This window comes from Eubalaena glacialis, chromosome 17, assembly GCF_028564815.1.
Source record: "Eubalaena glacialis isolate mEubGla1 chromosome 17, mEubGla1.1.hap2.+ XY, whole genome shotgun sequence".
In the NCBI taxonomy this organism is placed as follows: Eukaryota; Metazoa; Chordata; class Mammalia; order Artiodactyla; family Balaenidae; genus Eubalaena; species Eubalaena glacialis.
In genome coordinates, this window is record NC_083732.1 from 18,510,802 (window position 1) to 18,535,986 (window position 25,185).

At 37.6% G+C, this 25,185-nt stretch overlaps 1 protein-coding gene across 8 annotated transcripts in view; it reads right to left on the reverse strand.

The window, feature by feature from the left end:
• The window catches only part of STAU2 (staufen double-stranded RNA binding protein 2), a 308,834-nt gene that overhangs the window by 177,734 nt on the left and 105,915 nt on the right, over positions 1-25,185 (reverse strand). For all 8 annotated transcript variants that reach the window (XM_061172221.1, XM_061172220.1, XM_061172223.1 and 5 more), the window contains 4 exons: positions 14,587-14,746; positions 13,223-13,330; positions 10,937-11,149; positions 3,199-3,336 (listed from right to left, as the gene is read on the reverse strand). In XM_061172221.1, coding sequence (XP_061028204.1) covers positions 3,199-3,336; positions 10,937-11,149; positions 13,223-13,330; positions 14,587-14,746 — 619 coding nt within the window. The remainder of the gene's footprint in view (positions 1-3,198; positions 3,337-10,936; positions 11,150-13,222; positions 13,331-14,586; positions 14,747-25,185) is intronic.

The window sequence follows — 25,185 nt, forward strand, 5'->3', positions numbered from 1 at the left end:
TCTACTGCTCTGAGGGTCACAAGACTTGCCAAAGTAAATGGCAACAAAAGATAACTGAGCAGCGGAAGATGTTTCATCTGTTTTCACAGGCTATATACGTCTTGTCATTCTCATTCAAATCTTCTGCTGCTTCATCCCTAAATCTCATTTACCTGCCCAGGCCTGAGGCCCTCTGGCTCCAGGTTCCTGCTCTTGGGCCATGGGGTTCCCATCACAGCATTCACCTTAAATCTATGTCTGCTGGCTTTCCGTCTGACCTACTCTGACACCTCAAGACTTATTTCCAGAACAGGTGCTTCCAGATTCATTTTTCCCATTCACCCACCCCTTGTCTGACACAAGTTTTTACAGTTGCATGGTTCAATAGCTTGTGAGTAGTTGGTTACCCCAGAGTTATTTGTTACTATTGAAAAAGACCACTGTGCTAAAGGACTTTGATTCCCTGCCAGCACTCACAGTGGTCACTCAAAAAAAAAAATCACTGCATTATAAAAGTCAAGTAAGTATGTAAGTAAACTTCCAAAAGTCATCTTCCTAGAAAGCTCACAAATTTTATAACTATTATAAGACTTTTACATTAAAATGTTAATTTTTCTGCAAAGAAGCTCAATTATTTTGCTACGCAATAAATTTAAGATGGCCAGATTTTTTGTCTTTAAACAAATCATTTAAATTAATCAAGTCATCTGGACTTCCTGGCAGTCCAGTGGTTAAAATTCCACGCTTCCATTGCAGGGGGCACGGGTTTGATCCCTGGTCAGGGAACTAAGATCCCACATGCCACACAGCACGGCCCCCCCCCCCAAAAAAAAAAAAAACCAAGATACTATTTAAAAAAAATTTTTTTTTAATTAATCAAGTCCTCAAAAAACCAACAAAAAAATTCTAAAATAGCATTTACCAAAAACTTAATTATCTTTCACTGAGTCACAAATGAAATTTCCTTTACATATATTTTTTTAAATCTGGAGATCTTAATCACAGGTAGAAAAATTAACATCATATGACACATAATAACAGAATGTGCTGATACACAATTTAGTTATCGTTATTTTCTCTTGAAAAATTAAAATATGCCTCTCCAAAAAAAAAAAAAAAACTTTAAGAAATTTTCTCTGGACCTAAATACCCAAATAATGTCATCAGAGATTTTCCTTTACCTAGTAATCAATACAAGTAACTACATCCATTTTATAACACACATTTGTTTGTGGAGTTTTTCTGGTGATAGATAAATATGAGCACATTATCTTTAGATAGTTCACTTCCACATTCAATTATAACGATTCAATTATAATGAATGATAACATTGTTTAAGTAGTTTATACAAAAGCCTTTACTTTGATGAAGTTGCTGCAATACTGTAATGAATCCACTGGGGCTTTCAGAAGAAGGAAAAAACAATATGAATTCAGTGTGAAAACATTTAAAAGTACAGCCAAATGTTCCTGTTTGACTAGAATGTTTATGAATACCCATAAAATGGAAGCTCGCCTAAGACATTCTAAATTCCTCTTTCAAAAGGGGTACTCAATATACTCCACAGAAAAGGAATTGTTTAATAAAGTCAAAGCCAGTTTTTATTCCTGACACAGGTCTAAAATGTAGGGGATTTTTTTTTTCCCTCAAGTTTTGGAGTTCAAAGAATTATTTTCTATAATTCTTTAAAGTCAAGAATGTAAAAAGAAAAACGGTGCACATCTTTAACAAAGTGAAAATACTGGAACCACACTGTTGCGGGTCCCAGTGACATCCAGACAATAATGTGTTCACAAACCACAGAAGAATTCCCCCTCTCTGGATATCTAAGTTCCCAACCGTGGTTTACCTGTAACTACATCATAAGTTTATATCGCCAACAAAAGCCTAACATACTAGCTCTCAATCAGGCAGGCAGCAAATATACCTCACAGGTTTATGAAGGTCCTACTACATACATACCACCATATTGGGTACTGTGAGATAAAAAAACATGGGGATTGCAAATTAGGAAGGAAGGTAAAATTTAGACATGCATGAAAAGTTAATCAACATGAGATACTATATTTGAGTCCAGAACGTTTGCCATGGGTCAGCACTTAATTAATATCTGTTGATTGTAACTGGGTTTTATTAAAAATGAGAGCCACAGGTTTGACTGGAAAAAGGTTCTCTGACAAGCCTATTATAACAGAAACAGTTGGGACAATGAGAATTTAAATACAGACTGGGTGTTAGATGATTCTAATGAACCACGCCTAATGTAAGAAAATGTAAGAAAAACTTCCATATGTTTTAGAGATATACACTAAGTATGTAGGCTAAAATGACATGTGGTTAGAAAGCAGCTTTAAAATACTTCAGGAAAAGAAGGAAAGGAGGGTGGGAGGAAGGGAGGAAAGAAAAACTGATAGCCAAAGCAAGTATAGCAGAAATCTTAATTGTTGGCTTTGGATGATGGGCATATTCCCCAAGATGCCATTATACTCTTCCATTATACTATTTTTTAAAGCATACTATTAAATATATCCACCTTTGGATATGTTTGAAATTTTCATAATAAAAATGAAAAGTTTCTGTGATACCGGGGCTTGACTTGGCAAATGAAGATGGATAGGTATAGGATTTAAAACGAAGGAGGGCATTTTAGGCCTTCTACCTCATTCCCAGTCCCCACCCATCGACCAATACACCAGCAACCATTCTTCAATTTTCTTGGCTTCACAACGCAGCAGTTAAAACTCTCAGCAATTCTGAGTCCCTCAGTCCTCACCACAGTTAGGTAGCCAGCTAGCTCCCTTTTCCTAAGTTTTCTAATAACCCAAAAGCTCATGCTCTTGGCCCTGTTCCACATACTACATCCACCCTTCTAAATTTTGTTTCTAATTCCATCTGTCTTTTATTCCCAGTAGTTAACAGACTCCAGCTGCAAATTGCAACACATTAAGTTACAGATAGGCATTCTCAATGACGAACTCTGCGTGAGCTCACGGTCCCTTAGAAACTCATACTATCTATTCTAACATGTCCTTGACACTTGAATGTTTCAACCAAGTTGGTAGATGGGCCTGGAGGGAATGAACACTTTTAAGTGTAAACAGTTTTACCTTCTACTATTAATTCCTAGTTTTCTTTTCCACCATATCTCTATTCCAGCCTCAGGATTTCTAAATTTTTTCAATAGTTAAAAAAATCTTTTAATATAAAAGTTAGAAATACCTGCATCACAAATTCCCGACGTCGAGGCATTCCTCTTTCTGAAAGCAAAACGTAATCTGGTTCCTTTTCCTTTTTGGCCTGTTGAATTTGAGCCAGGCGGCTAATGGGGTTCATTCCTTGACCATATTCTGGTCCAGCCTAAAAAAAATTTAAGAAAAATTTTCAAAACATGAGACCTGCTTTTAAAACTTGTTATTAGATCCTTAAAGAAACCATGGTTCTCACCTCCTCCCCTGCACCCCAAAACTCTGTCTGAAATAAAGGAAAATTTATAAAGGAAAATTATAAAATGGATCTGAAACTAGGCTTCTATAGGATTTAGGGCTCAGAAGTATTATTGATAAGTTGGTCAACTATCCTTTTAAACTCTTTAATACAGTAGGAGTTGCTTCACAACTTCTACTCATCAAAAAACACCAAAAAGAATGTAAGAAGACAAGCCATGAACTGGGAAGAGATATTTGAAATACATGTAAGTTAAAAAAAGATATATCCAGCATCCAAAATATATTTTTAAAAACTCCTAAAAAGTATTAAGAAAAAGACAATCTAAAATAAAAATGGGCAGGACTTCCCTGGTGGTCCAGTGGTAAAGATCCACCTGCCAATGCAGGGGACGTGCACTCGATCCCTGGCCGGGGAACTAAGATCCCACATGCCATGGGGCAACTAAGCTCGCACACCACAACTACTGAGCTTGCACGCCTCAACTAGAGAGCTCGTGTGCGGCAAACTATGGAGCCCACTCGCTCTGGAGCCCATGCACCCTGGAGCCCGCACACCACAACTAGAGAAGCCCACGCCCACAACTAGAGAGAAGCCCACGTGCCACAACAAAGAGCCCGCGCACTGCAATGAAAGATCCCGCGTGCCTCAACGAAGATCCCACCTGCCACGACTAAGAGCCAATGCAGCCAAAAATAAAATAAATAAATAAATAAATAAATAAATAAATAAATAAAATTTTAAAAAAATAAAACAAAAATGGGCAAATGAGATGAACAGATATTTAACAGAAGAAAAAAAACATATAAAAAGATAATCCACCTCATTAAGACTCAGAAAATGCATATTAAAACCACAGTGAGATACTATTTCATACCTATCAATTTAGCAAAAGAAGTCCAACAGCCTCAACTGGTGAAGATGGGGAGTAACAAAAACTTACACAGCGATGATCATAATATACATTGGAAAACAATTTGGCAATGTCTAGTAAAGCCAATAAATAACCCACTCCTCAGTAGCCTACTCAACTAGAAAACTGTTACCCAAATGTGCTAGCTCATTTGTATGGGCATATCCACAGCTGCATTATTTGAAATAGCAAAAAAAGAAAAACTGGAAATAACCTAAACATTCATCTATAAAAGAAAAAATAAATTATGGCATGTTCATACAATGGAATGGCATATAACAGTGAAAATGAATTAAGTATTGCTACATACCTCAAGATGAATGAATTTAAGAAAAAAATGTTAAGTGAGAAAAGCAAGCACAGGATAATATATAAAGTATGATATAATTTATATAAAGCCCATTAAAACTACAAAACACTGGTGAAATTAAATAAGATCTCAGTAAGTGGACAGACACACATGTTAATGGATCAGCAGACTCAATATTCTTAAAATGTTGATTCTCTTCAAACTGATCTGTCAATCAAATCTATCAAACCAATCAAATCAATCTATCAACCCCAATCAAAACCACAGCATGCTCTTTTTGGGTAATAATTAATAAGCCAATACTTAAAATTCATATGGAAATGCAAAGGACAAATAACCAAAACAACCTTGAAAAAAGAACAAAGTTGGAGGAATCAGACTGCCTGATTTCAAGATTTATTATAACGCTATAGTAATCAAGACAGTATGTGTGGTACTGGCAGAAAGACAGACAAAGAGAGCAGTGAAACAGAACAGCATCCATAAGTAGATCCACACATATATGGTCAACAAAGGTGCAAAAGCCATTCAATGGAGAAAGGGTAGTCTTTTCAACCAATGGTACTGGAACAATTGGATATTCACATGCAGAAAAAACCCCAAAACTTCAATCAATCAATACCTCACACAAAAGTTAACTCAAAATGGTTCATAGGCTTAAGTGTAATATCTAAAACTAAAACTTCCAGAAGAAAATATAGGAGAAATTTTTCTGGTTTGGTTATGTAACAATTTCTTAGATACAACACCAAAATCATATTCAATAATAATAATGATAATAAATTGAACTTCGTCAAAATTAGTAACTTCTGTTCTTTAAAAAGGACAAGTCACAGGCTTGGAGAAATATTTGCAAACCATGTATCTGATTAAAAAAAAACTTGTACCCAGAATGTATAAAGACCTCTCAAAATTCCATAATAAATTTATATTTTAAATGTATTATTTTATACATTATACAATATAATATATTATTATATTTTAAATGTATTATTTTTTATTATTTAAATTATTACTTAAAAATTTTTAAGTGAGCAAAAGATCTGAACAACACTTCATCAAGCTTCATGTGCTACTGTATATACAAAAAAATGCTCTATCATTAGTCACTGGAGGAATCTGAACCAAAATGAGATATCAATATGCATGTATTTGAACAACTGAAATTTAAGACTATACTATGTGTTAGAAAGGATATGCAGATACTAGAGTTATCACACATGGCTGCTGAGAATACAAAATGGTTCAATTACTTTGAAAAACAATTGGCAGTTTCTTAAAATGTTGTATACCTACTAAATGACCACACCACTCTACTCCTAAGTTTTTACCCAAGAGAAAAAAAAGCATATGCCCATAAGACCTAGACACAAATGTTTACAGCAGCTTTATTTTTAATAGCCCCAAATTAGAAGCATCCCAAATATCCAACCAAGAGTGAATGGATAAACAAATTATGGTATATCCATTCAATATAATACTACTTAGCAATAAAACAGAACCAACAATTAACAGCTGTAACAACATGGATGAATTTCTAAATTATTATACCGAGTGAACGAAGCCAGTCAAAAAAAGAGTGGTTGCTTGGGAATTGAAGGTGGGGGGATTCCAAAGGGGAATAAGGAAACTTTGGGGAGCAATGGATAGGTTCATTATCTTGATTGTGGTCATGGTTTCACAATTGTATACATATATCAAATCATATCAAATAGTATGCTTTAAATATGTACAGGTCACTGTATGTCAATTACACCTCAATAAAGCTATTTTAGAAACCAACCAAACACCAGTTTTCAGAAAAACAAACATGTAGTAAAACTGTAAGATTATGAAACATTAAACACAAAACTAATGATGGCAGGTTACCTAAGGGAGGTGGTATCAGGATGTGACAGAAGAGGGTATACAGATAGCTTCAACCTTACCGAGAAATGTTCTATATTCAAGCTGGGTGGTAGGTCTTACTTACTCTTACTTAGTATGCTTTTTAACTTACATACACATCCTATATAACCTTTCAGAAGGCACTCTATTTTTAACTTTATATAAGGTAATGTTTATGAATAAAACTTGATAAAAGCTTTTTTTTTAAGTTTATGTATAGCCTTTTTAGTGGCTTCTAAAAGGTTTTAAAAATAAAAAAACCTTTGCAAATCAAATATTTTTTTCTGCATGCAAACTAACTTTCTTCATATATTATTCCTAGAAATGAAGGTTTGCATGTCATATGGTCAGCACTTTATATCCACCTGTGAAAATTTACTCTAAAACAAGTATTAGAGACAAGGGTAATCACTAAGTTACAGTTTATATATGTTACACTAAACTTACAGAAGAGCCACTGTATAGTCTTAGCTTTTCCTGTAGTTGTTGAGTCTCGACCACATCTAGCTTGGTGCTGCAGGTACAGCCTCTAAGTCAGATCCTGCAAGGTCTTTTAAATTATGTTTTGGGGATTTGGGGTTTTACCCAAAGAACAATGAGAAATTACTAAAAGATTTTAAGTAGAGGCATGACATGACCTGATCAGTATTTCTAAAAGACAACACTTTTAAAAAGATCTTTTGATGTCAAAAGTACTTGTAGGAAGAAGGCCAATTAAAAACCTACTGTAGTAGTTCAGGCAAGACATGAATGTGAGTTGGATCAAAAGGGTGGCAGGGAACGGAAAGAAATGGACCAACTTAGGAAATATTTAAGTGATGGAATCAATAGGGCTTGATGATTGACTCTATACAAGGAGTAGGAGAGATGTTAAAAAGGACTCCCAGGATTCTGTTTCAGCCGCTGGATGAGGATGCCAGTCACTATGATAAGGAATGCAGGAGGAGGAAGAGGTTCAGAAGGGAACACGATGAGTTTTGGACAGAGTTTCAGGGGCCTGTGAACTATTAAGTGAGAGCCCCAACAGGCAGTGTCGAGCACAGAAGAGTATTTGGGAATCATCTATATAAGGACTGAATTGATGCCCTAGAAGTATGAAGAGCAGCCTAGGAGAGAGAAAGAGAGGGAAAAGGCTGAGAACTTCAATACTGCAATAGTTGGGTAGAGGGGGAGAAGAAAGAAAAGGAAAATTTTAGCTTTTGATAAAATACTGTTTTCTACTTCTACTTACATACCAAGAAAATGAAAAAAAAATATTTTATAATGGAAGTAAAGAAGGACTGATGAGAAAAGACAAATACAGATAATAACCCGTAAGTCTAAGATAGAAATGCCAATGAAAAGGTAAAGGGAAGCTCTTGAGTCTCGCAGTAGAAGATGTCCATGAAGATGATCACATAAACATGTACTTCCAATGGTATGTTGTCTTTATTCCTGTTTAATTTCCCTATTTTATAAGAATGTCTGTAAGTTCCAGAGACGCTGTTGATACAGATTCCAACGACAAAGAACCAGACGCATAAATCCAATCAGAGAATAATGGAGTTCTGAGAACGTTAAGAATGGCTGGTTTCTTCCCTTGATTGAAATTAACTACTAGCACCCTTGAAAATTAAGTTATTCCTTGGATAGCAAGTCTTAGATTATCATTCTACAAACCAGTAAGGACAGTCTTATTCAGAAAACTTTATCTCCAACATCAGAAAACCTCCTTTGAGGCCTCATCTTACAGAAGAGAACGACATTAAAGAACAGAATCTAAACCCAAAGACACCATCAGGGCAGTATTACATTTTAACAAGGTGACTCTGTAGAGTAAATTAAAATCCACAAGGAGTTCACAACCAACCAGTTTCAAATGGGCACTGGCATCAGATGTGACTGGACCTGAAACCTGACTCTGCTCTGTGATCTTAGGGGAGTTTCTTAAACACCCAGAACCTCATCTGTAAAATGGGGATAATATCTACATCACAGAGTGATTAAGAGGATCAAATGAGACAATGTGATAATTTCATTATTCTAAATAAAATCAAGGTAAATCATCAACAGCTATTTCCTCTACTTCTATTGCATAATAAGGAATGGTAGACCCTAGATGTAGAAGACATTTAAGGAAGTGACTAAAATGCTGAAAACCAAGACACTATCCAAGCTGATCCACTTACTGGCCCACTAGAAGGTCTGATCATACTCAAAATTATCTAGATTCCAACTCATTGTATGCATGCTGCTTTCTCAAAATAACCTTACATTTCAGAGAATATCTACAGACTTTAACATAAGACAGATATGGTACAAGAAACTCCAAGTGTGATGTATGTGAGGAAAATTGCAGGGGGCGAACCGAATCTGGGACTGGGGGAGGATCAGAGAAGGCATCCCTGAAGAAGTCAAGTTTAAGCTGAGATCTAAATGGTGGATAGGAAGAAAGTTCTAGAATAACATGCTTAGATACTGGAGGTAGTAGCAAATTATTTTTAAAATTCAAAACGTTTCTCCCCCCTTTGTGGAACAACATTTAAACAATACTCTTGCTTTTAATGGCTATGGTTAAAAGTAACAAGAGTTATATTTATATTCTACTATAAAAAGTGATAGATCTTTTCTAGACTAAAGGCTTATTATTCTTAATTTATTAAGATTAGATTTAGTTTAACAGATTAAACAGGTGGAAGTTAATGTGACCAGTTTTGCACTGCCATTCTGACGCAGAGCACTGTTCTTCCATCATGGAGAAGCTATAGATTTTATATATATAAAGATTTAGGAAAACAGACCATGGATACATTCATGCACATATAAAATGTGAATAGAATTAGATACAAAATAACAATAGCTAATATTTATTGAGTACTTATTATTTGTATTGTTAAGAAATATTTAATAATAATGACTAATACATTCTATGTATTATTTCAAGTAACACGTAACAATCCTGTGCAGCAAGTTCAATTATTATTCCTACTTTATAAATAGAGAAGTGAAAGATTAGAAAAGTTAGGTAACTTGCTCAGGTCACAAGGATTCACACTCCAAGGTCATTTTCTGACTCTGATGGCCATTTTCTTAACAACCATATCCTACTCCCTGACCATGTGGTTAGAGCATATAAATGAAAGCCAGTCCTCAAAACCACTATGACTCATGATGAGTGGATCTATTTGGCGTTTATTTCTAGTCTACCTTGCAGCACAACGTAGAATGCTATTTCAGGAAATGCATAATCTACAGCCTCTCAGTGGAGTAATGACAGTATTCATTAAAAAGAACAAGTATTTATGTAGTTGTTTATATAGGTATTTATGTATTTATGTAAATATGTATACACGTATTTTTAAATAAAGCAAAGGTACAAAAATATAAAACCTACAGAAATACTTCAATTGTACCATTGCAGGATCTAAACAAAAGAAATCCATCAAAGATAAAATGTACTTCACTTCTGTCATCCTTGATACTCTGAAGAAGTCTGCCTAGTAAGCGAGGCTGAGCTAGCCGCTGATGCGCTGGCAGTTTAAGGCTTTCTCTGGGAGCAGAACTCTCGCTCCATTCATGTCACACACACACTGAGTGTCTGCAGGCACCGTCCTGTGCTAAGTGCTAATTCATCTCATTCCTCTGACCTCTGCCTTTTTTTTTTTTTTTTTTTTTTTTCGGTTAACGTAAATAAAATCTGATTCAGTAAAAGAAAGAGTTACAACATCTTGAAAAGCTGTGTGCTCTATATTCTTCTTTGACACGGTATTCATGCCTGAAAGAATAGAAACCAAATCGCCCCGCTGACCTCCTAGGGCTGCTATGGGGATTTAATGAGGTAAAGCATGTGAAGTGCTGGGACCATGTCTGGCACACTGAGTGCTTTATATTTACTGGCTGCTTCTGCTGTCATCAGTGTGAGGATTATTCATATGATTATTACTCTGCATCCAACCACCACGTCCTGAAATCCTAAGCAGTCACCCTACAGCAGTGTGGTTTGCAGAAAGAACACTGGATTACAGATCAGTAGTTCAGGCTGCTGCACACAATAGGTGAATGCAAGTGAGCAAATTCTTTGACTATGTCTCATAAAACCTTATTTGTAAAATGAGGGGTAACATCTGCCTTACAGAATCATGATGAGAATTTTACCAAAGGTGATCATGAATGCGAAAGTATTTTTTAAACCATAAAAAACTATAACTATTTAAGGTATTATTATTTCATGAACAAACACAGGTATACAAGTGTCTAAAAGCAAAACAGAATTGTTATTCATTTATAGACACATGTCCGACCCTGATTTTGGGACTGTTTATAACCCACCCACAGGTTTAAGTGCCTGGCCTATGAAAAAACTTTTAGCTACAGATACTATAATGTTTACATAGTAAAACTAACGTTCACAAGCATATACTTACCTTTACTATTGTTTTAGGGCGTTTTTTAAAAAACAGTTTTGGCTTTTCAACCACAGGAAGAGGTGGAAGTTTCTTAAGCTCCTGTAGGACAGTAGTTGCAGCGCGTTTCTTGGATAGTTTTTTGCTATTTCCCTCTCCTTCTGCAGAGAACTCTCCCACTGACACCCGAGTAACAAAGCTTTTCATATGTGGTGGTCCACTTTCTTTAATAACCTATTAAATGTAAGTAAAATATTCAGTACAGGCACTTAAGATGTGTTCTTATGGCATGAATCTTTCTTAATGTTCATATCATAATCAAGGTGGAAATTATTAAGAATTATGCCAAGATTATAGATTCCTTCAATAAAGCTATTATGAAGTCATTATACAGGGACTATTCATTTATGATACTTATGATGCCTAATGAACTGAATTTGAAAAAACAGAAATCTAAATAAACACATTCAATTCATGGTCAAAATTGTGTTTTACTAGCTTAAAACAGGCAATTCTAATTATGGTTACCCTGTTTCTTATGGAACAGAAAATTAAGAACATAAAACATACCATATTACATTAGGTACACAGGCCATCCAGAATGATAATTTGCATATAACTGTGTACATATCTTTCTCCTCTGTAAGAGTAAGTTACTGGAGTGCCAGGACTATGTCTTATTGGAGTTTTATAACCCATAAAGCATCCTGCATGTGGAAGCCTCTCAAAAACAGGTTATGTATGAAAAATAACCTAACTTTGATGGAGACCTCAAAGGCTGTTTTACAAAAAGGAATGTTTACGCTCTGTGACATGACCTTAAATAGGTAAGTAGATATGCCATAGAAATACCTAACTTTCTAGAGTAATGGATTATGAATCTGTCTGCTATAAATGTTCCTAAATCCTGAATTAATGTGCTCTTTTTAAACTATACCAGTTTTGGGAGGAAAATGCCTTCCAAAACCTGAGTGCTTTATAGTCTCCTTCAAAAGTCTGACCTAAAAAAAAAAAAATACCCTATTTAAATAGTTTACCATTGAACATTATATTAAAAATCTGTCTTCTAATATTGGATACCAATTAGGAAAAGATACAGTATCTCAATAATCCAATATTATTGGGGATAAGGAATTTATGATAAGCATACTTTCCAAGTAATTTAAGTTTACAAGTTGAAACACCAAAACTGTTTAACCACTTTGATGGACATCTTCCTCAATTAAAAAATATACATATATACTCTACTGACTAAATATTTAACCTTTTATTGTTCACATTAGATCATCATTATGAACATCAGATATTCTATACTATACTATATTGATGCCTCTAAGGACATCTAAGACTTTTAAAACTGTTCCTCTTCACTGTAGCCTTTAAAAGGCCCCATCTTCCAACAACTTTTGAGTTACATGCAATTACTTTTGATAGGTTTTCCATATTTTCCCTATCATTTCTTGCTGGGACCAACAGGCCTTCAAGTACATTCTCTTCCTGCCTTCCTCATTTTGCTGCCTTTAGTCTCTATGGACTGAGAAATCAGATAACCCAACTTGTTAGGACTGTGTCTAAGAAAGCAAACAGGTTTTCAGTCGAGGTAAGCAGATCCTGCCAGTGAGAGTAAAATGTGGGCGCTTTCTAGTTGGTGAACATCACGTAATTTGAAGGAAGATAGATACTCATCGACTGTTTCAGCTTATTTCCTGGGTTTGGCCTATTTTCTAGATACTTGAGTTGCAAAATTAGTGACCTCTTAATAAAGGAGGTATTATAACAATTTAACATTTTTTCTCTTTTAAATGTCACACAATTTTATAAATATTTTGTGACACATTTATCTAGCTATAAACTAAAGAGCTGCTTAATTACTTCTTGGTGACTTATTAGTAAAGGTTAAATTTAAACATATTTTGGCCTCCATAAATTTAAAAGAAATTAGATATTAATATATACATGTCACTAAATATTAACTATACTGAATATTTTCAATGTGATCTTATCAAAAACACCAAATCTTATAGGTTACTACAAATTATCTTAAACTCAGCGAATAAATTTTATGATGAAACTTGAAATATCATGTATACAAAGGGCTTAATACAGAAAAGGCAAAGAGAATCAGCAGGACTCCATAAGTTCTATTTTCTCAGGCTTGTATCATTTCATGATAGAGAGTTCAAACATAAGGAAGCACATTAATTCTTTCAGGGTACTAAAATTTTATCTGTCAATCTTATTTGTTTGTTTATTTAAAATAATAAGGAGCGAGGAGGGAAAAATGGGAGATCTCTGCTGAACACATACCTCAAAACTGACGGGCATATTTCGCTTCAGAGCAATTTCAAACACTAAGCTGATCTCAGACTTATTTGCATCTTTGTCATCATCCATTTCTTTTCCTGATTCACCATTCTAAATCACAAAAAATAGGATGACATTGAATCTTCACTTTGTAACAAACTTTACATGTATTTAACAATCAAGAGAACCTATCTAAAATACAATAGGAAACAGGAAACCAGAAACTGGATCTTGTGGATTTCTATGCAACCACCGTAGTCCAGGGCTTTGCTGTGAGGCTTCTTGTGATTTGGTTTTAGTTTTTTTCGTCAAAGTAGAAGGATAAATGCTGAGTGTGGAAATCTTTTACTCAACCATTCACTAATTTGAGTTTATCCTATATCCTCAGACCCAGTTCTCTTTAGAGACCTCCATTACACACACACACACACACACACACACACACACACACACAACCTCCACTGGTGTATGATATTTAATCTTCTATGAAGACTAAGTTGCAGAAGGAGTGCAGGATGCAAACCAGGATTTTGGAGCTCTGTGCCAATTTACTTATTCACCTATTTAACACTTACTTCTGGAGGGCCTCACATATACTGAACACAGTATAAGCATTAAAGAGATCAAGAGACAGTATTCCTGCTGTCAAGAAGCTTATGACTTAGTGGGAAAACAGATAAGCAAACAGATAAGGGTCATAATGAAAGGGTACCAGGACAAAAATTCTAAGTCTGCCATTAACTAAGATAAATCTCAAAGGGGGAAGAACAACAGGCTTGAGGAAAGGGAAACTGTACAGGTTGAACCGCACAGTTTCAAATAACTAAGTGCAGAACTCGCTAAGAAGGTGACTTTAGAGACATGCCTGGGCTGGAGATACTATTTTGAAGTCAACAGAGAAAGTAGCTGAAGCCATGGGAACGAGTGAAATTACTGAAGATCAGCCTCAATAACCTCACTGGTAAAATAAAGTAGGACTAAAAAGTTCATAAAGATCTCCTCCACTTTAAACTCCTTGATTCTAGATTAATTAATACAATGTAATCCATGCTCAATAAACCGTAGCATTCGATGCAAGGTAAATGAATGTTATTTCTCATCCTTGCTCACAATCCCAAATCCTGCCTTGCCTGGAAACTCCACAGGGTGAACCAAAGTGCTCAAAAGTAAGGTCATCCCAGCAGGAACACAAGAGTCTAATATAGCACACAGGTAAGCTGAGGAGCAAATCATAGCAGATCGCTACTCTAGTGGTCCTTCCTATCAGCAGAGATTTCCCTTATTTGTAAAAAAGCATTTGTTTGTCTTCTCAGTAATCTCCCTGGGCAACTATAAGAAACAGGCTGCCACGTGCAGCAGTGACCCACCTGAGCTGACTTTTCCGGAATAGGTTCATTCTGCAGTGCTTGAAGGGCTTTCATTGCGGCATTGTGTCTAGCAGCTTGTCGAGTCTTTCCTTCCCCAAAAAATTCATTATTTCCTACAGTCAGCTGAACATAAAAGATCTTGGGCATTGGGCAATGATACCTAAAGTAAGAAAATAAAAATATTACTGTTAGCTCAATAAAATCACTCTATAGGGACTTCCCTGGTGGCTCAGTGGTTAAGAATCCACCTGCCAATGCGGGCAACATGGGTTCAATTCCTGGTCCAGGAAGATCGCACATGCTGTGGAGCAACTAAGCCCATGCGCCACAACTACTGAGCCCGCACTCTAGGGCCCACGAGCCACAAGTACTGCTGCGCACCTAGAGCCCATGCTCGGCAAGAAGAGAAGCCACTGCAATGAGAAGCCTGTGCACTGCAACGAAGAGCAGCCCCTGCTCAATGCAACTAGAGAAAGCCCGTGCGCAGCAACAAAGCCCCAACGCAGCCAAAAAAAAAAATCACTCTATAATCATTAGTAAGATTTCTTCTCTTTAAAATGATACCAACCATATAATGCACTATACCCTCTTATTAACCCCAATAAAATTTTTTTTGTTCGTTTATTTACTTATTTGGTTGCACAGGGTCTTAGTTGCGGCAGGCGGGCTCCTCAGTTGTGGCTGGCAGGCTCCTTAGTTGCGGCACGCATGTGGGATCTAGTTCCCTGACCAGGGATCGAACCCGGGCCCCCTGCATTGGGAGCTCAGAGTCTTAACCACTGCGCCACCAGGGAAGTCCCCCCAATAAAGTTTTAACCTCACGAATGTATTTATAGAAGATAAAATGTGAGTCAATATATCTATCGATAATAAAGAATGTATGCTGATCTCCATGAAAAACATATTTTAGAAAACAACATTAAACATAAATACTGTAAAAATTATTTAATTATATCACAGACAACTTCCTGGCAAGAAGTTTTCAGTCACATTTTGACAGAAGTGAGCCAAATGGTCTGGTGCTGAAGGACTGGGACCTGCCACAGGGGTGAGAGACAAGCAAGACCATTTAGGTGACAACACGCAGATTACTGTGCTTTTAGCAGAAGATAATCATGATTAGACATGCGAAGAACAGTAGTAGGATGGAGCTACTACTGCAAAGTAATAAGTACTTTGCAAAGTAATGAGGAGATCAGATTCAACATAAGAAAGAATGGAGAGTTTAAGCCAATTCTTAAGCAGAAAGAATCACAATAAAATGTATTTAAGGTGAAAATCTTTAGCAGGTTTGTGTTTAATGAGGCTGAGGTAAGGATGCGTGGCTAGAAAGCTGCGCTGATGCAGACATGAGGGGATAAAGGGGGCTGTGAGAAGAAAGAACAAACTTAGGAGAAATTAAGAGGATATGCAATAAAATCCATTAATTTAACAATTATTTATGGAGCACCTTCCTATGATGGGGGACTATCACAGTGAACAAAAACACACATTAGAGTGGAGAAGACAGACAATAAATAAGATAAATATGTAGAATATCTAGTATGTTAGAACTACATGTTGAACAGAAAAAGAAGGAAAGGTTCAGAAATGTCAGGTAGGGTGGGGCAGGGAGGGGGGGTTAGATAGAGTGGCCAGTGAGTGTCCCATTGAGAAGATGACAATTGTGTAAAGGCCTGGAATAAATGAGGAAGGAAACCACACAGATACGTGTTCAAGTAATTCAGAGGATTCCCACCTGGTTAGCATCAAGGGAGTAAAGGAAGGAAAGCTAAGAGATGGGAAGAGGTGGCCAGATTCCATAGGGGCTTCCTGAGAAATTACTGTAAGGATCTGACTTTTACCCGGAGTGCAATGGCCAGATTTTAAAGAGAGAAGCAACATAATCTGACTTCCATTGATTGGAAGGATCATCTGACTATTATGTTGAAAACAGACTGTAGGGGAATGACGACAGGAGCAAGGAGATCTGTTAAGAGGCTACTGCAATAATACAGACACCTGAACTAGGGTAGCAGCTTTGGAAGTAATGAGAAGTACTTGGATTCTGGATGAATTTCAAAAGTGGAGAAGATGGGTTTACCCAAGGACTAGCCATGGAATATGAGAGAGGCGTCGAGGAAGACCCCAGGGTTTCTGACATGAGCAACTAGAAGACGGAGCACCCATGCCTTGAGTTGGTGAAGACTGCAAAAGGAAGGGGTTTGCTGGGATCAACAGCTCTGGGGTGGAGATGTTAAATTATTCAGTCTGTTAGACATCCAAATGAAGATGTCAAAAAGACAGTCAGATTTATGAGTCTGGACTCCAGGAAAGAGGTCCAAGGTGGAGATAGAATTTGGGCATCATCAATATGTAGGTGAAATTTAAAGCCACAGGACGGTGAGAACTCTGTGGGAGGGCATGACAGGAGGAAAACCAAGCAAGCAGAGTGCCCTTCCTGAAAGCCAAATGGGAGAAGTATATCTAGCAGGAGGGAGGAGTCAGTCGTGTCAAATGTTGCTCACACGTCAAGTGAAATGATGACTGAGAACTGTGACCACTGGACTGGGCAAGTTAGCAAAACTCACAGATTCGATTTTGATGGAATGCTGGGTATATAACTGCAACACTAAAAGATTAAGTTAAAAATCACTCCTGTGCTGGAAAGTGTCTCTTTTCAAGCAAAGAGAAGCCAATCGAGGTCTTACTAAAGTTGTAGATGATTGTTGGACATCCAAGTGGCAGAGCTCTATATTCAACCTGAGATAAACTGCATAGAGCTCACTCTATAAGAATTCACAGGCACATGGGACTAATCAGTGAAGGTTTACTGAAGGTGAAGGACTAGAAATGTACATCAGTACTGAAGATGCAGATTTGGGAGGTAATAACTGAAACCATGTTGAGTGGATAAGCACCTGGAAAGGGTAAGTGTAAAAGAACCAAAAAAGACAGCCTAAGGTTGGGATCTGATTAATGCCCATGATCAAAAGGCAGGGGAAATAATAGACAGCAGCGAAGGAGATGAAAGAGGGTCAGAGTTAGAAAAGAAATTATAACACAATGTCAGGGGAAGGGATAATCAACAATGTCAAATGTTGTGGAGAAATCCAGAGTGAGTATGAAAAAAAAGAAAAAAGAAAAAGTCACTGTTTTAAATTTTTAAAGTCAATTTTCTTGGCCCACAGTTTTCTATTAAGATAAAATACTTTAAACGTGTTTTTACTGTATGTCATATGTTCTCATTTTTAATTGGCAAATATAAAAAAGTTACAGGAAGAAAAAAAATCACTTATAGTAAAAGATAGTTTTAACATGCAGAGACTAAAAAGCATTAAAACCACAATCTTTTTTGCTCTTTGACTGCAGTAACTAGTGATGCACTGAAGTACACAATTTCCTATTACCTATTTTATTTTAGATCCCTTTAATGCAGAAATTTTGATAGACTAATATCATCAATGCACATTATTTTCATTTTGTTTCCCACAAAATTCAGTTTTCCCACCTCCACAGAACTTTATGCGTATTTTTAACTGGTTTCACTATAAAACTTCAAAACAGACAACCTGAAATCAGAAATTTACTTCTGGACTGAGATCCTACATGGCAAGCTTTCCGCACAGAGCAAATGTTTACAATTAATTATACACTTCTGAAAATAGAGGTCCACAACTGGAATGCTAACAGACCTTTAACTATGGTGGAGGGAGTGGGCGCCACTATAATCACTAAGGCCTGCTGACAATTACAAAACTCATTTCGGTTTGCCACAGAGACAAACAAAATTTCTGTTCATTATAACTTTACTGGAATATGATGTCATAACACATAACCATACTGAAACAATCTGCTGATTTTCTGACCAAAATATTAATTGCACACTAAAGAGCCCTTGGGGCCTCTTCCTTTTTGGGCATCAAATATGGCTCTATGTATGTGTATGTGCCTGATGTGGATACGTATGTACATATATATTATACTGCATAAATATCAGAGGGAAAATTAGGTATGTTGTATTTTTAACATAAAAAGTAAAATATTCTAGCACTAACAGCAGGAAATACCAAGACCGGACGCCTGACTTGTTTCATTCCATCCTCTTACTTAACAATGATTCTTAATAATCTACCCCACGTGGTTTGAATACCTTATATATCACATCTCCTCATATCATCATGACAATTAAGATTAACCAGAGCACTCTCATTAATGGCTCCCAGATTGAATTACAGGAGAGAAGATGAAGAATTCTTTTTGTGTTAGGTCCTGGTCTCTAAATATTCATTTCCCTTGGTAAAGAAGCTCAGAGTTTACTAACTTTAAAGGTTGATATGCTCTATTTAATGGAGTTCCTTTTTCTATTTTTATTTATTTCTGGTAAAGTGCTTCTAATAAGTGATGCACTTATTTCTACAAATTGGCACATATATACTTACCTAATCTTACACTGCTATTCTTGAATGATTTTCCTCAATTAGAATTTTATGATCAGTGCTTAGATCCCTATCTTTTACTGTTAAAAGATGAGCCATGAAAACTCACCCATCCAGGCTATTAAAGTTTCAAGGTCAAACGGCTTTCTACCCTCAGTCTCCAAAGTATATTTTATAAAGTGTGATCCCGCTCTCATAAGAATCATCTCTACTGCCTGTTACAAATGCAGATTCCTGTGTTCTAACCCTGACCTGCTGAATCAGTCTCTGAGGATGGAACAAGAGTCTTCAGTTGCACAAGTTTTACTGGTGAGTCTGCACAGTGAAGTCTGAGAGCACCTGCTCCACAGGTCACCACAGCCTGCAATGTGGCTGATGTGACCTGATGACTGTTTCAAACCCCATGCAAGCAAAGGACTGCACACAGTCCTTACAGCACCACGGTTAGGTTTCTTACATCTCTTTCTCATTTAATCCTCATGGCAGCCTGGTGAGACAGATGTCCCCATGGTCACCTTGAGAGGTAGCAAATCTCCCCAACCAAGTTGCTGGGGGTCAAACTCAAGTCTGCCTAACTTCAGAGCTTAGGAAACTCTTAAGTAGTTTCCTGAAAATCTGCTTTATCTTCTTCTGTTTTTCTTCATATATGTTTATTAAACTAGCTATGTCCTTGGCGGGCCAGAGAAGCTAATGCAAGGGTTCTTTCTAACCTAATAAGGTCCACTAACAGACTTCAGGGGTGCCTTACCGAATAGGTGCTGAACAAACAGACCTCCACAATGAAACTCTATGTTTTTAGGGTACGTCAAGCCAAGCAGGGACAAAAACAGGCAGGAGCAAAAGGTCAGAGAAATGGGCTCAAGGGCCACACTGCCTAACAGTGTAAGGCTTATAAAGGCTGTTTGTTAAGACCGCTTTTTTTTCCCATTCCTCTTTGCCCTCTGTCCACTGGAAGTTTTATAAAAAACAAAATTTCAAATAAAAGAAAATTAAAGTTTCCCTTTCTTTAGTTCTCAAAAAAGTCTTTAGATTTGGCCTGTCTTCAAGACTTCACAAGTCACTACAAGAATAAAGAAAGAATGATATTTGGCTCCTTTGAATTAATACTTGACATTCCTTATACAGTTTTGTTTTGGTTTTTGAACAAAGGGAAGATTTTACATTCTTATATAGTATTCTTACAAGAATATGGGTATTCTTACTCTTATATTTGACTGTCAGTTATAACAACTTTCTATACCATAGACCTTGCCATCCTCCCTCAATCTACCTCATTAATGCCCTCTTTGTGGACTCATTTTGTGTTTATCTTTCTAAACAACTAAAATCCTCCCTACCATTCTGTGACTGCCTTCTCCATCATCTCCACTTTCCTAAGTATCATTTTTACAAGGTGAGAAAGACATATTCCAAATAACATTAGAACTTTTAAAAATTGAAAAATAATTGCCTCATTTTATTTGATAGCATTATCATAAATCTCAGCCCAGCTTAAGCATTCATGTCTCCTCTACAGGTTTATGTCTTAAATATATGAACATGTTATCTTCTGATCTAATAAGGAGAGGCTTTGGATTTCTGTGTTTACTTCTAACATTGACTGAAAACAGAAATGTCACTTAATCTTTCTATCTCAGTTTACTTATCTGTAAAATATTTGCAGAATTTATGTTTAAAGAACTATAAAGGCAAAAACTTAGAATTCAAATGCCCTGTTGATTATTTTGACTCTTTGTACACGTTTTGGCACAGCTAAGCATTCTTTTTCTTGCTATTGAAAAATAATAGGTTTTATCATAAAGCTATAAAATAGTCCTTGGCACATTTTCAAGCTTGTATGTATATAAAACGTCTAGATAGGAGAGAGTTCTTTCTCTATTCACATCTATAAATTTTGAAAATATATCTTTTATGGGATCTGAATGTTTAGTCTTGAGAAATTTCAAAAATTAGGATCTATCAGAAAAGATTCACAGGGCGGCTGAAAATAAGCTTTAAAAGAGATGTAAGGATATTCTATTCTATTTGTAGAATTATAATTATGTTTAAAATGCATAAGGGAAAATATAGAAAGATATGCACTAAAAGCTGGGATAGGGTGTTTTGAAGTGATGGAATTATAAACGATATTTTCTTTCATAATTTCAAAATTTTAAAAACAATATGGTTATACTGGTATATAAACAAAAGAAAATATTTTATTGAGGTAAGTCTAGTCCCTGTCCAAACAAAAGTAAACCTGTGTTCAGAATGTAAATTTGATGAATTAGTGGAATGACTTGTGGAATATAGACTATGAGCCACAAGAGTCAATCATTTGTACTGTGTCACTGATGCCAGTATCACAACAGAACTATGGGAATCAGAGCCTGCTATCACAGTGCACCTCTTTATAAACACACAATTACCACCCTCAATCTCAAACTTGGATCCAGCATAAAACTGTTCTTGCCCCTTCCCTAAATGGATATCTAGATAAATCATCATCACCACCATCACCATCATCATGATTACAGCCAACACACAGAGCTCACCGTGTGCCAGCCACTGTCTGAAGCTCTGTGCGTACTCATCTCATTCAGCCACGGGAACCACCTCAACTTCACTTTACACGCAAGGAAGTGAGGAACAGAGATGTTCACTTATTTGTCCAAGGCTCCCCGCCTTGAGCCAGCGTCTGAACCAAACAGTCTCACTCCAGAGGCTACGGGCTTAACCTCTACACTGTGCTGCGTCTGAATGAACTGGATAAATGAGCGATTTAAACTGCAAAGCTACTAACTATAAACTTTGGGGAGGTCATGATAGACTTGGAACATCAAGGCAATTTAAGCCAAACTTAGATCAGTGGTCACATCAGTTCCAAAGGGAAAGCTGGGGCACTGTAAGCCCAGGAGACCGAGCTGATGGCAGCACCGCTGCTCTCTCTCACGCTCTGCCTCCTCTAGTAACCCACCTTTCGGGAACCCGTGCTTAAACGCTAACGTTCCCAGGAGGGATCTGCAAGTCAAAACCACGATGACACACCACTGCACACCCACTAGGATGCTTACAGTTGTGCAGCCACTGCTGTTCCCTAAAAGTTAAACACAGAATTACCATCTGACCCAGCAATTCACTCCCAGATATCCAAAACTGAAGAGAAATTTTTAAAGGTGTGTAAACAAAAATGGGCACGCAAATGTTCATAGCAGCATTATTCATAACAGCCATAAAGGAGAAATAACCCAAAGGGCCACCCAACTGATGGATCAAGAAACGAAATGTAGTATATCCAAACAATGGAGTACTGTAGAGCCATACAAAGGAACGAAGCACTGATACACGATACAATGTGCGTGAACTCTGAAAACATTACACTAAGTGAAAGCTAGACACAAAGTCTACGTATTGTATGATTGCATTCAGATGAAATGTCCGGAATAGGCAACTCCACCAGACAGAAAGTAGATTAGTGGTTGCCAGGGGCTGGGAAGAGGGAAAGTGGGGAGTAACTGTTCAGGGGTAGGGGGGATTTTTATGGGCGTGATGAAATGTTCTGGAATTAGATAGTGGTGATGGTTGTACAACACTGTGAATGTAGTAATTCACAGTGTACTGAACTGTACACTTTAGTTAAAATGGTGAATTTTATGTGACTGTTTTACCTCAATAAAAACCAATTTTTAAAAAAAATCTTCATACTCCCTAAGGTTCAAACTTCTGTTTCTCATAGACAAGACAGTCTTCCTAGGTGATGTCACCTGTTCCTATTTACATTCTTGGCAGACTCCCAGAAATTAGCCTGCCAAATTGGGGGAGTGCAAGGGAGAGGGAATAAAAGTCATCCCTCCCTTCTGAACGCTCAGAAATTAATAACCTGGTCTTCTTCCTGCCCTTGTTTGATTGCCAGGGGTGGGGGTTGGTGGGCGTATGTGGATTAAATTATTTATTCAAAAAATATTTATTAAGGACCTAATTCATGCCAGGGACTGCTTTAATCCCTAGGGATGGTAGACAGGCCTCAGGAGACAATCAATCAACCAATCAATCAAATAGTATCAACTAGTAAGATGGGCTAGGAAGAAAAGTAAAGCAGAACAGAGAACCTCTTTTAGGATGTGACATTTGAATAAAGAGGTAGTTGGAGTAAGAATTCTACGTATGGGGATGCCTGGAGGAAAAACTGTTCCTAGCAAATGAGACAGCAAGTGCAAAGGCCCTGGGGTGGTAACATATGGGGCATTTTTTGAGAAACAGCAAGTGTTCTTATACCTGGAAGAAGTGAGTCAAGGGGTGAGTGGCACGAAACTAGTCACAACTTAATCCCACATGTGATAGAAGCCATAGGAGGGTTTTAAGCAGGGAAGTGACACAGTCGGACTTATTACTTAAAAGTCTCTCACTGCTGTTTGCCCAAAGAGAGGCAAGAAGAGGGGGCCTGGCAGGCCACTGCATAGTCTAGACAAGTCATCTGCGAACACAGGAAACCGAATTGCCCAGAAGAATACAGGGGATTGCCGGCAGTGCTGAAAGCCACCTAAGGGTTGTGTTCATTATTTCAAGATGGGACCAGTCAGCACAGTTACGTTTTTCTGTGGCTTCCTGGGTACAAGTACAGAGTCAGAGGAGCTGGACTTAACCAGTTACCGTTCTGCTAAGGATCAGTGATCATTCAAGCAGGGAAGCACTGGAAAGCACAGGAATTAAGTGACTGACTATAGGACTGGTGAGAAAAGAGTGATGAACCCCAGGGAAATGCAGCCCTGCAGAACTTAGCAAGTTAGTAAAGGCTGCAACCGCCCTGAACCTCTGCTCAGTGTTCTCCCTAAGCACAGGGACCAGAGGACACCCCCTATTTCCTGCCATCCCACCGGACGGCGGGCGTGTAGCAGCAGCAGCCAGGCGTGCCTCTCACGTGGTGGCCGACGCCCAGTGCTAGAACTTGTGACAGTAAAGAAGGGTCCCCGGCAGAGGAAGCTGGGGGCTCTCTTGCCAGGGTGTGCTGTCGCTGTGTCCCTCCAGGTACTGCAGCACACCGTCTGAGACAGGTAAATGGCTGGCACCACAGGCAGCCAAGTGAGGAGTGACGGTACAGGAATGGGGGTGGGGTCCTCAGGGCAGCATTCCTCAAAGTGTGGGTCCCTCACAAAAACCATCAGAGTCCTCCTGGAGGGGTCTAGGAACACCTGTGAAAACGCAGAGTCAAGGCTGACAATCAGACTCTTTGGGCGAGTCCAGGAATCAACATGATTACCAAACAGCCTGGGTGATTTTTATGGATGCTAAAGACAGAGAGCACCTGCCTCCTTACAGGGGTCTCCTTCCCTTCCCTTGCTTGTGAATACAAAGACTTTTCATTCCTGAATGTTAACTTGGTCCCATCTCCCTTATTGAATTCTCCTGCCTGCCTCTAACAAGTTTTTAGTTCTCTTGCAATTCTCCAGATAATCACAACTGATGTGCAAAAAAATGATACTTCTTCCTATTTCTTTCCACATTTCATTCCTTTTATTTTCCCTAATTGTGTGGGTTCATACCTCCAACTGAATACCAAACAGCAGTTGATAACGGATGGTCTTGTTTTTTACTTTAATGGGAATGTGGCTAGTGTGTCCTCATTAAGCATAACGCTGGCTGTTGAGGTGGGTTAAGATGAGATGGGATGGGACTTCCCTGGTGGTCCAGTGGGTAAGACTCCACACTTCCACTGCAGGGGACGTGGGTCCGATCCCTGGTCAGGGAACTAAGATCCCGCATGCCTCGTGACGCAGCCAAAAAAAAAAAAAAGATGGGATGGTTGTGTGTGTGTGTGAGAGACAGGGAGAGAGTATGTGTGGGTGCATCTACAGAGTACACAGTTTACAGTGTTAAAGTAATATTCAGTTGTTCATAATGTACTGGATTTTCTAAGTTGACAATGGATTTTTTAATCTTTTCAGCGTCTGTGTAGTTGACAATTTTTACTTTTCATCTCTTAATAAGGTGAATTTTATTAACATATTTTCTAATCGTGAAACAATTTTACATTCCTAGAATAAATCCCAGTTGGTTATGGTGGTTCTTCTTTCAATGTACTGCCAAATTCTGTCTGCCAATATTTCAATTAAGATTTTTTCCATTGATATTCTACAAATAATATCGATCTGAAGCTCTATCCTTTGTTGTTATCTCAAACTCGCACTGTTGAGCTAGACACCAA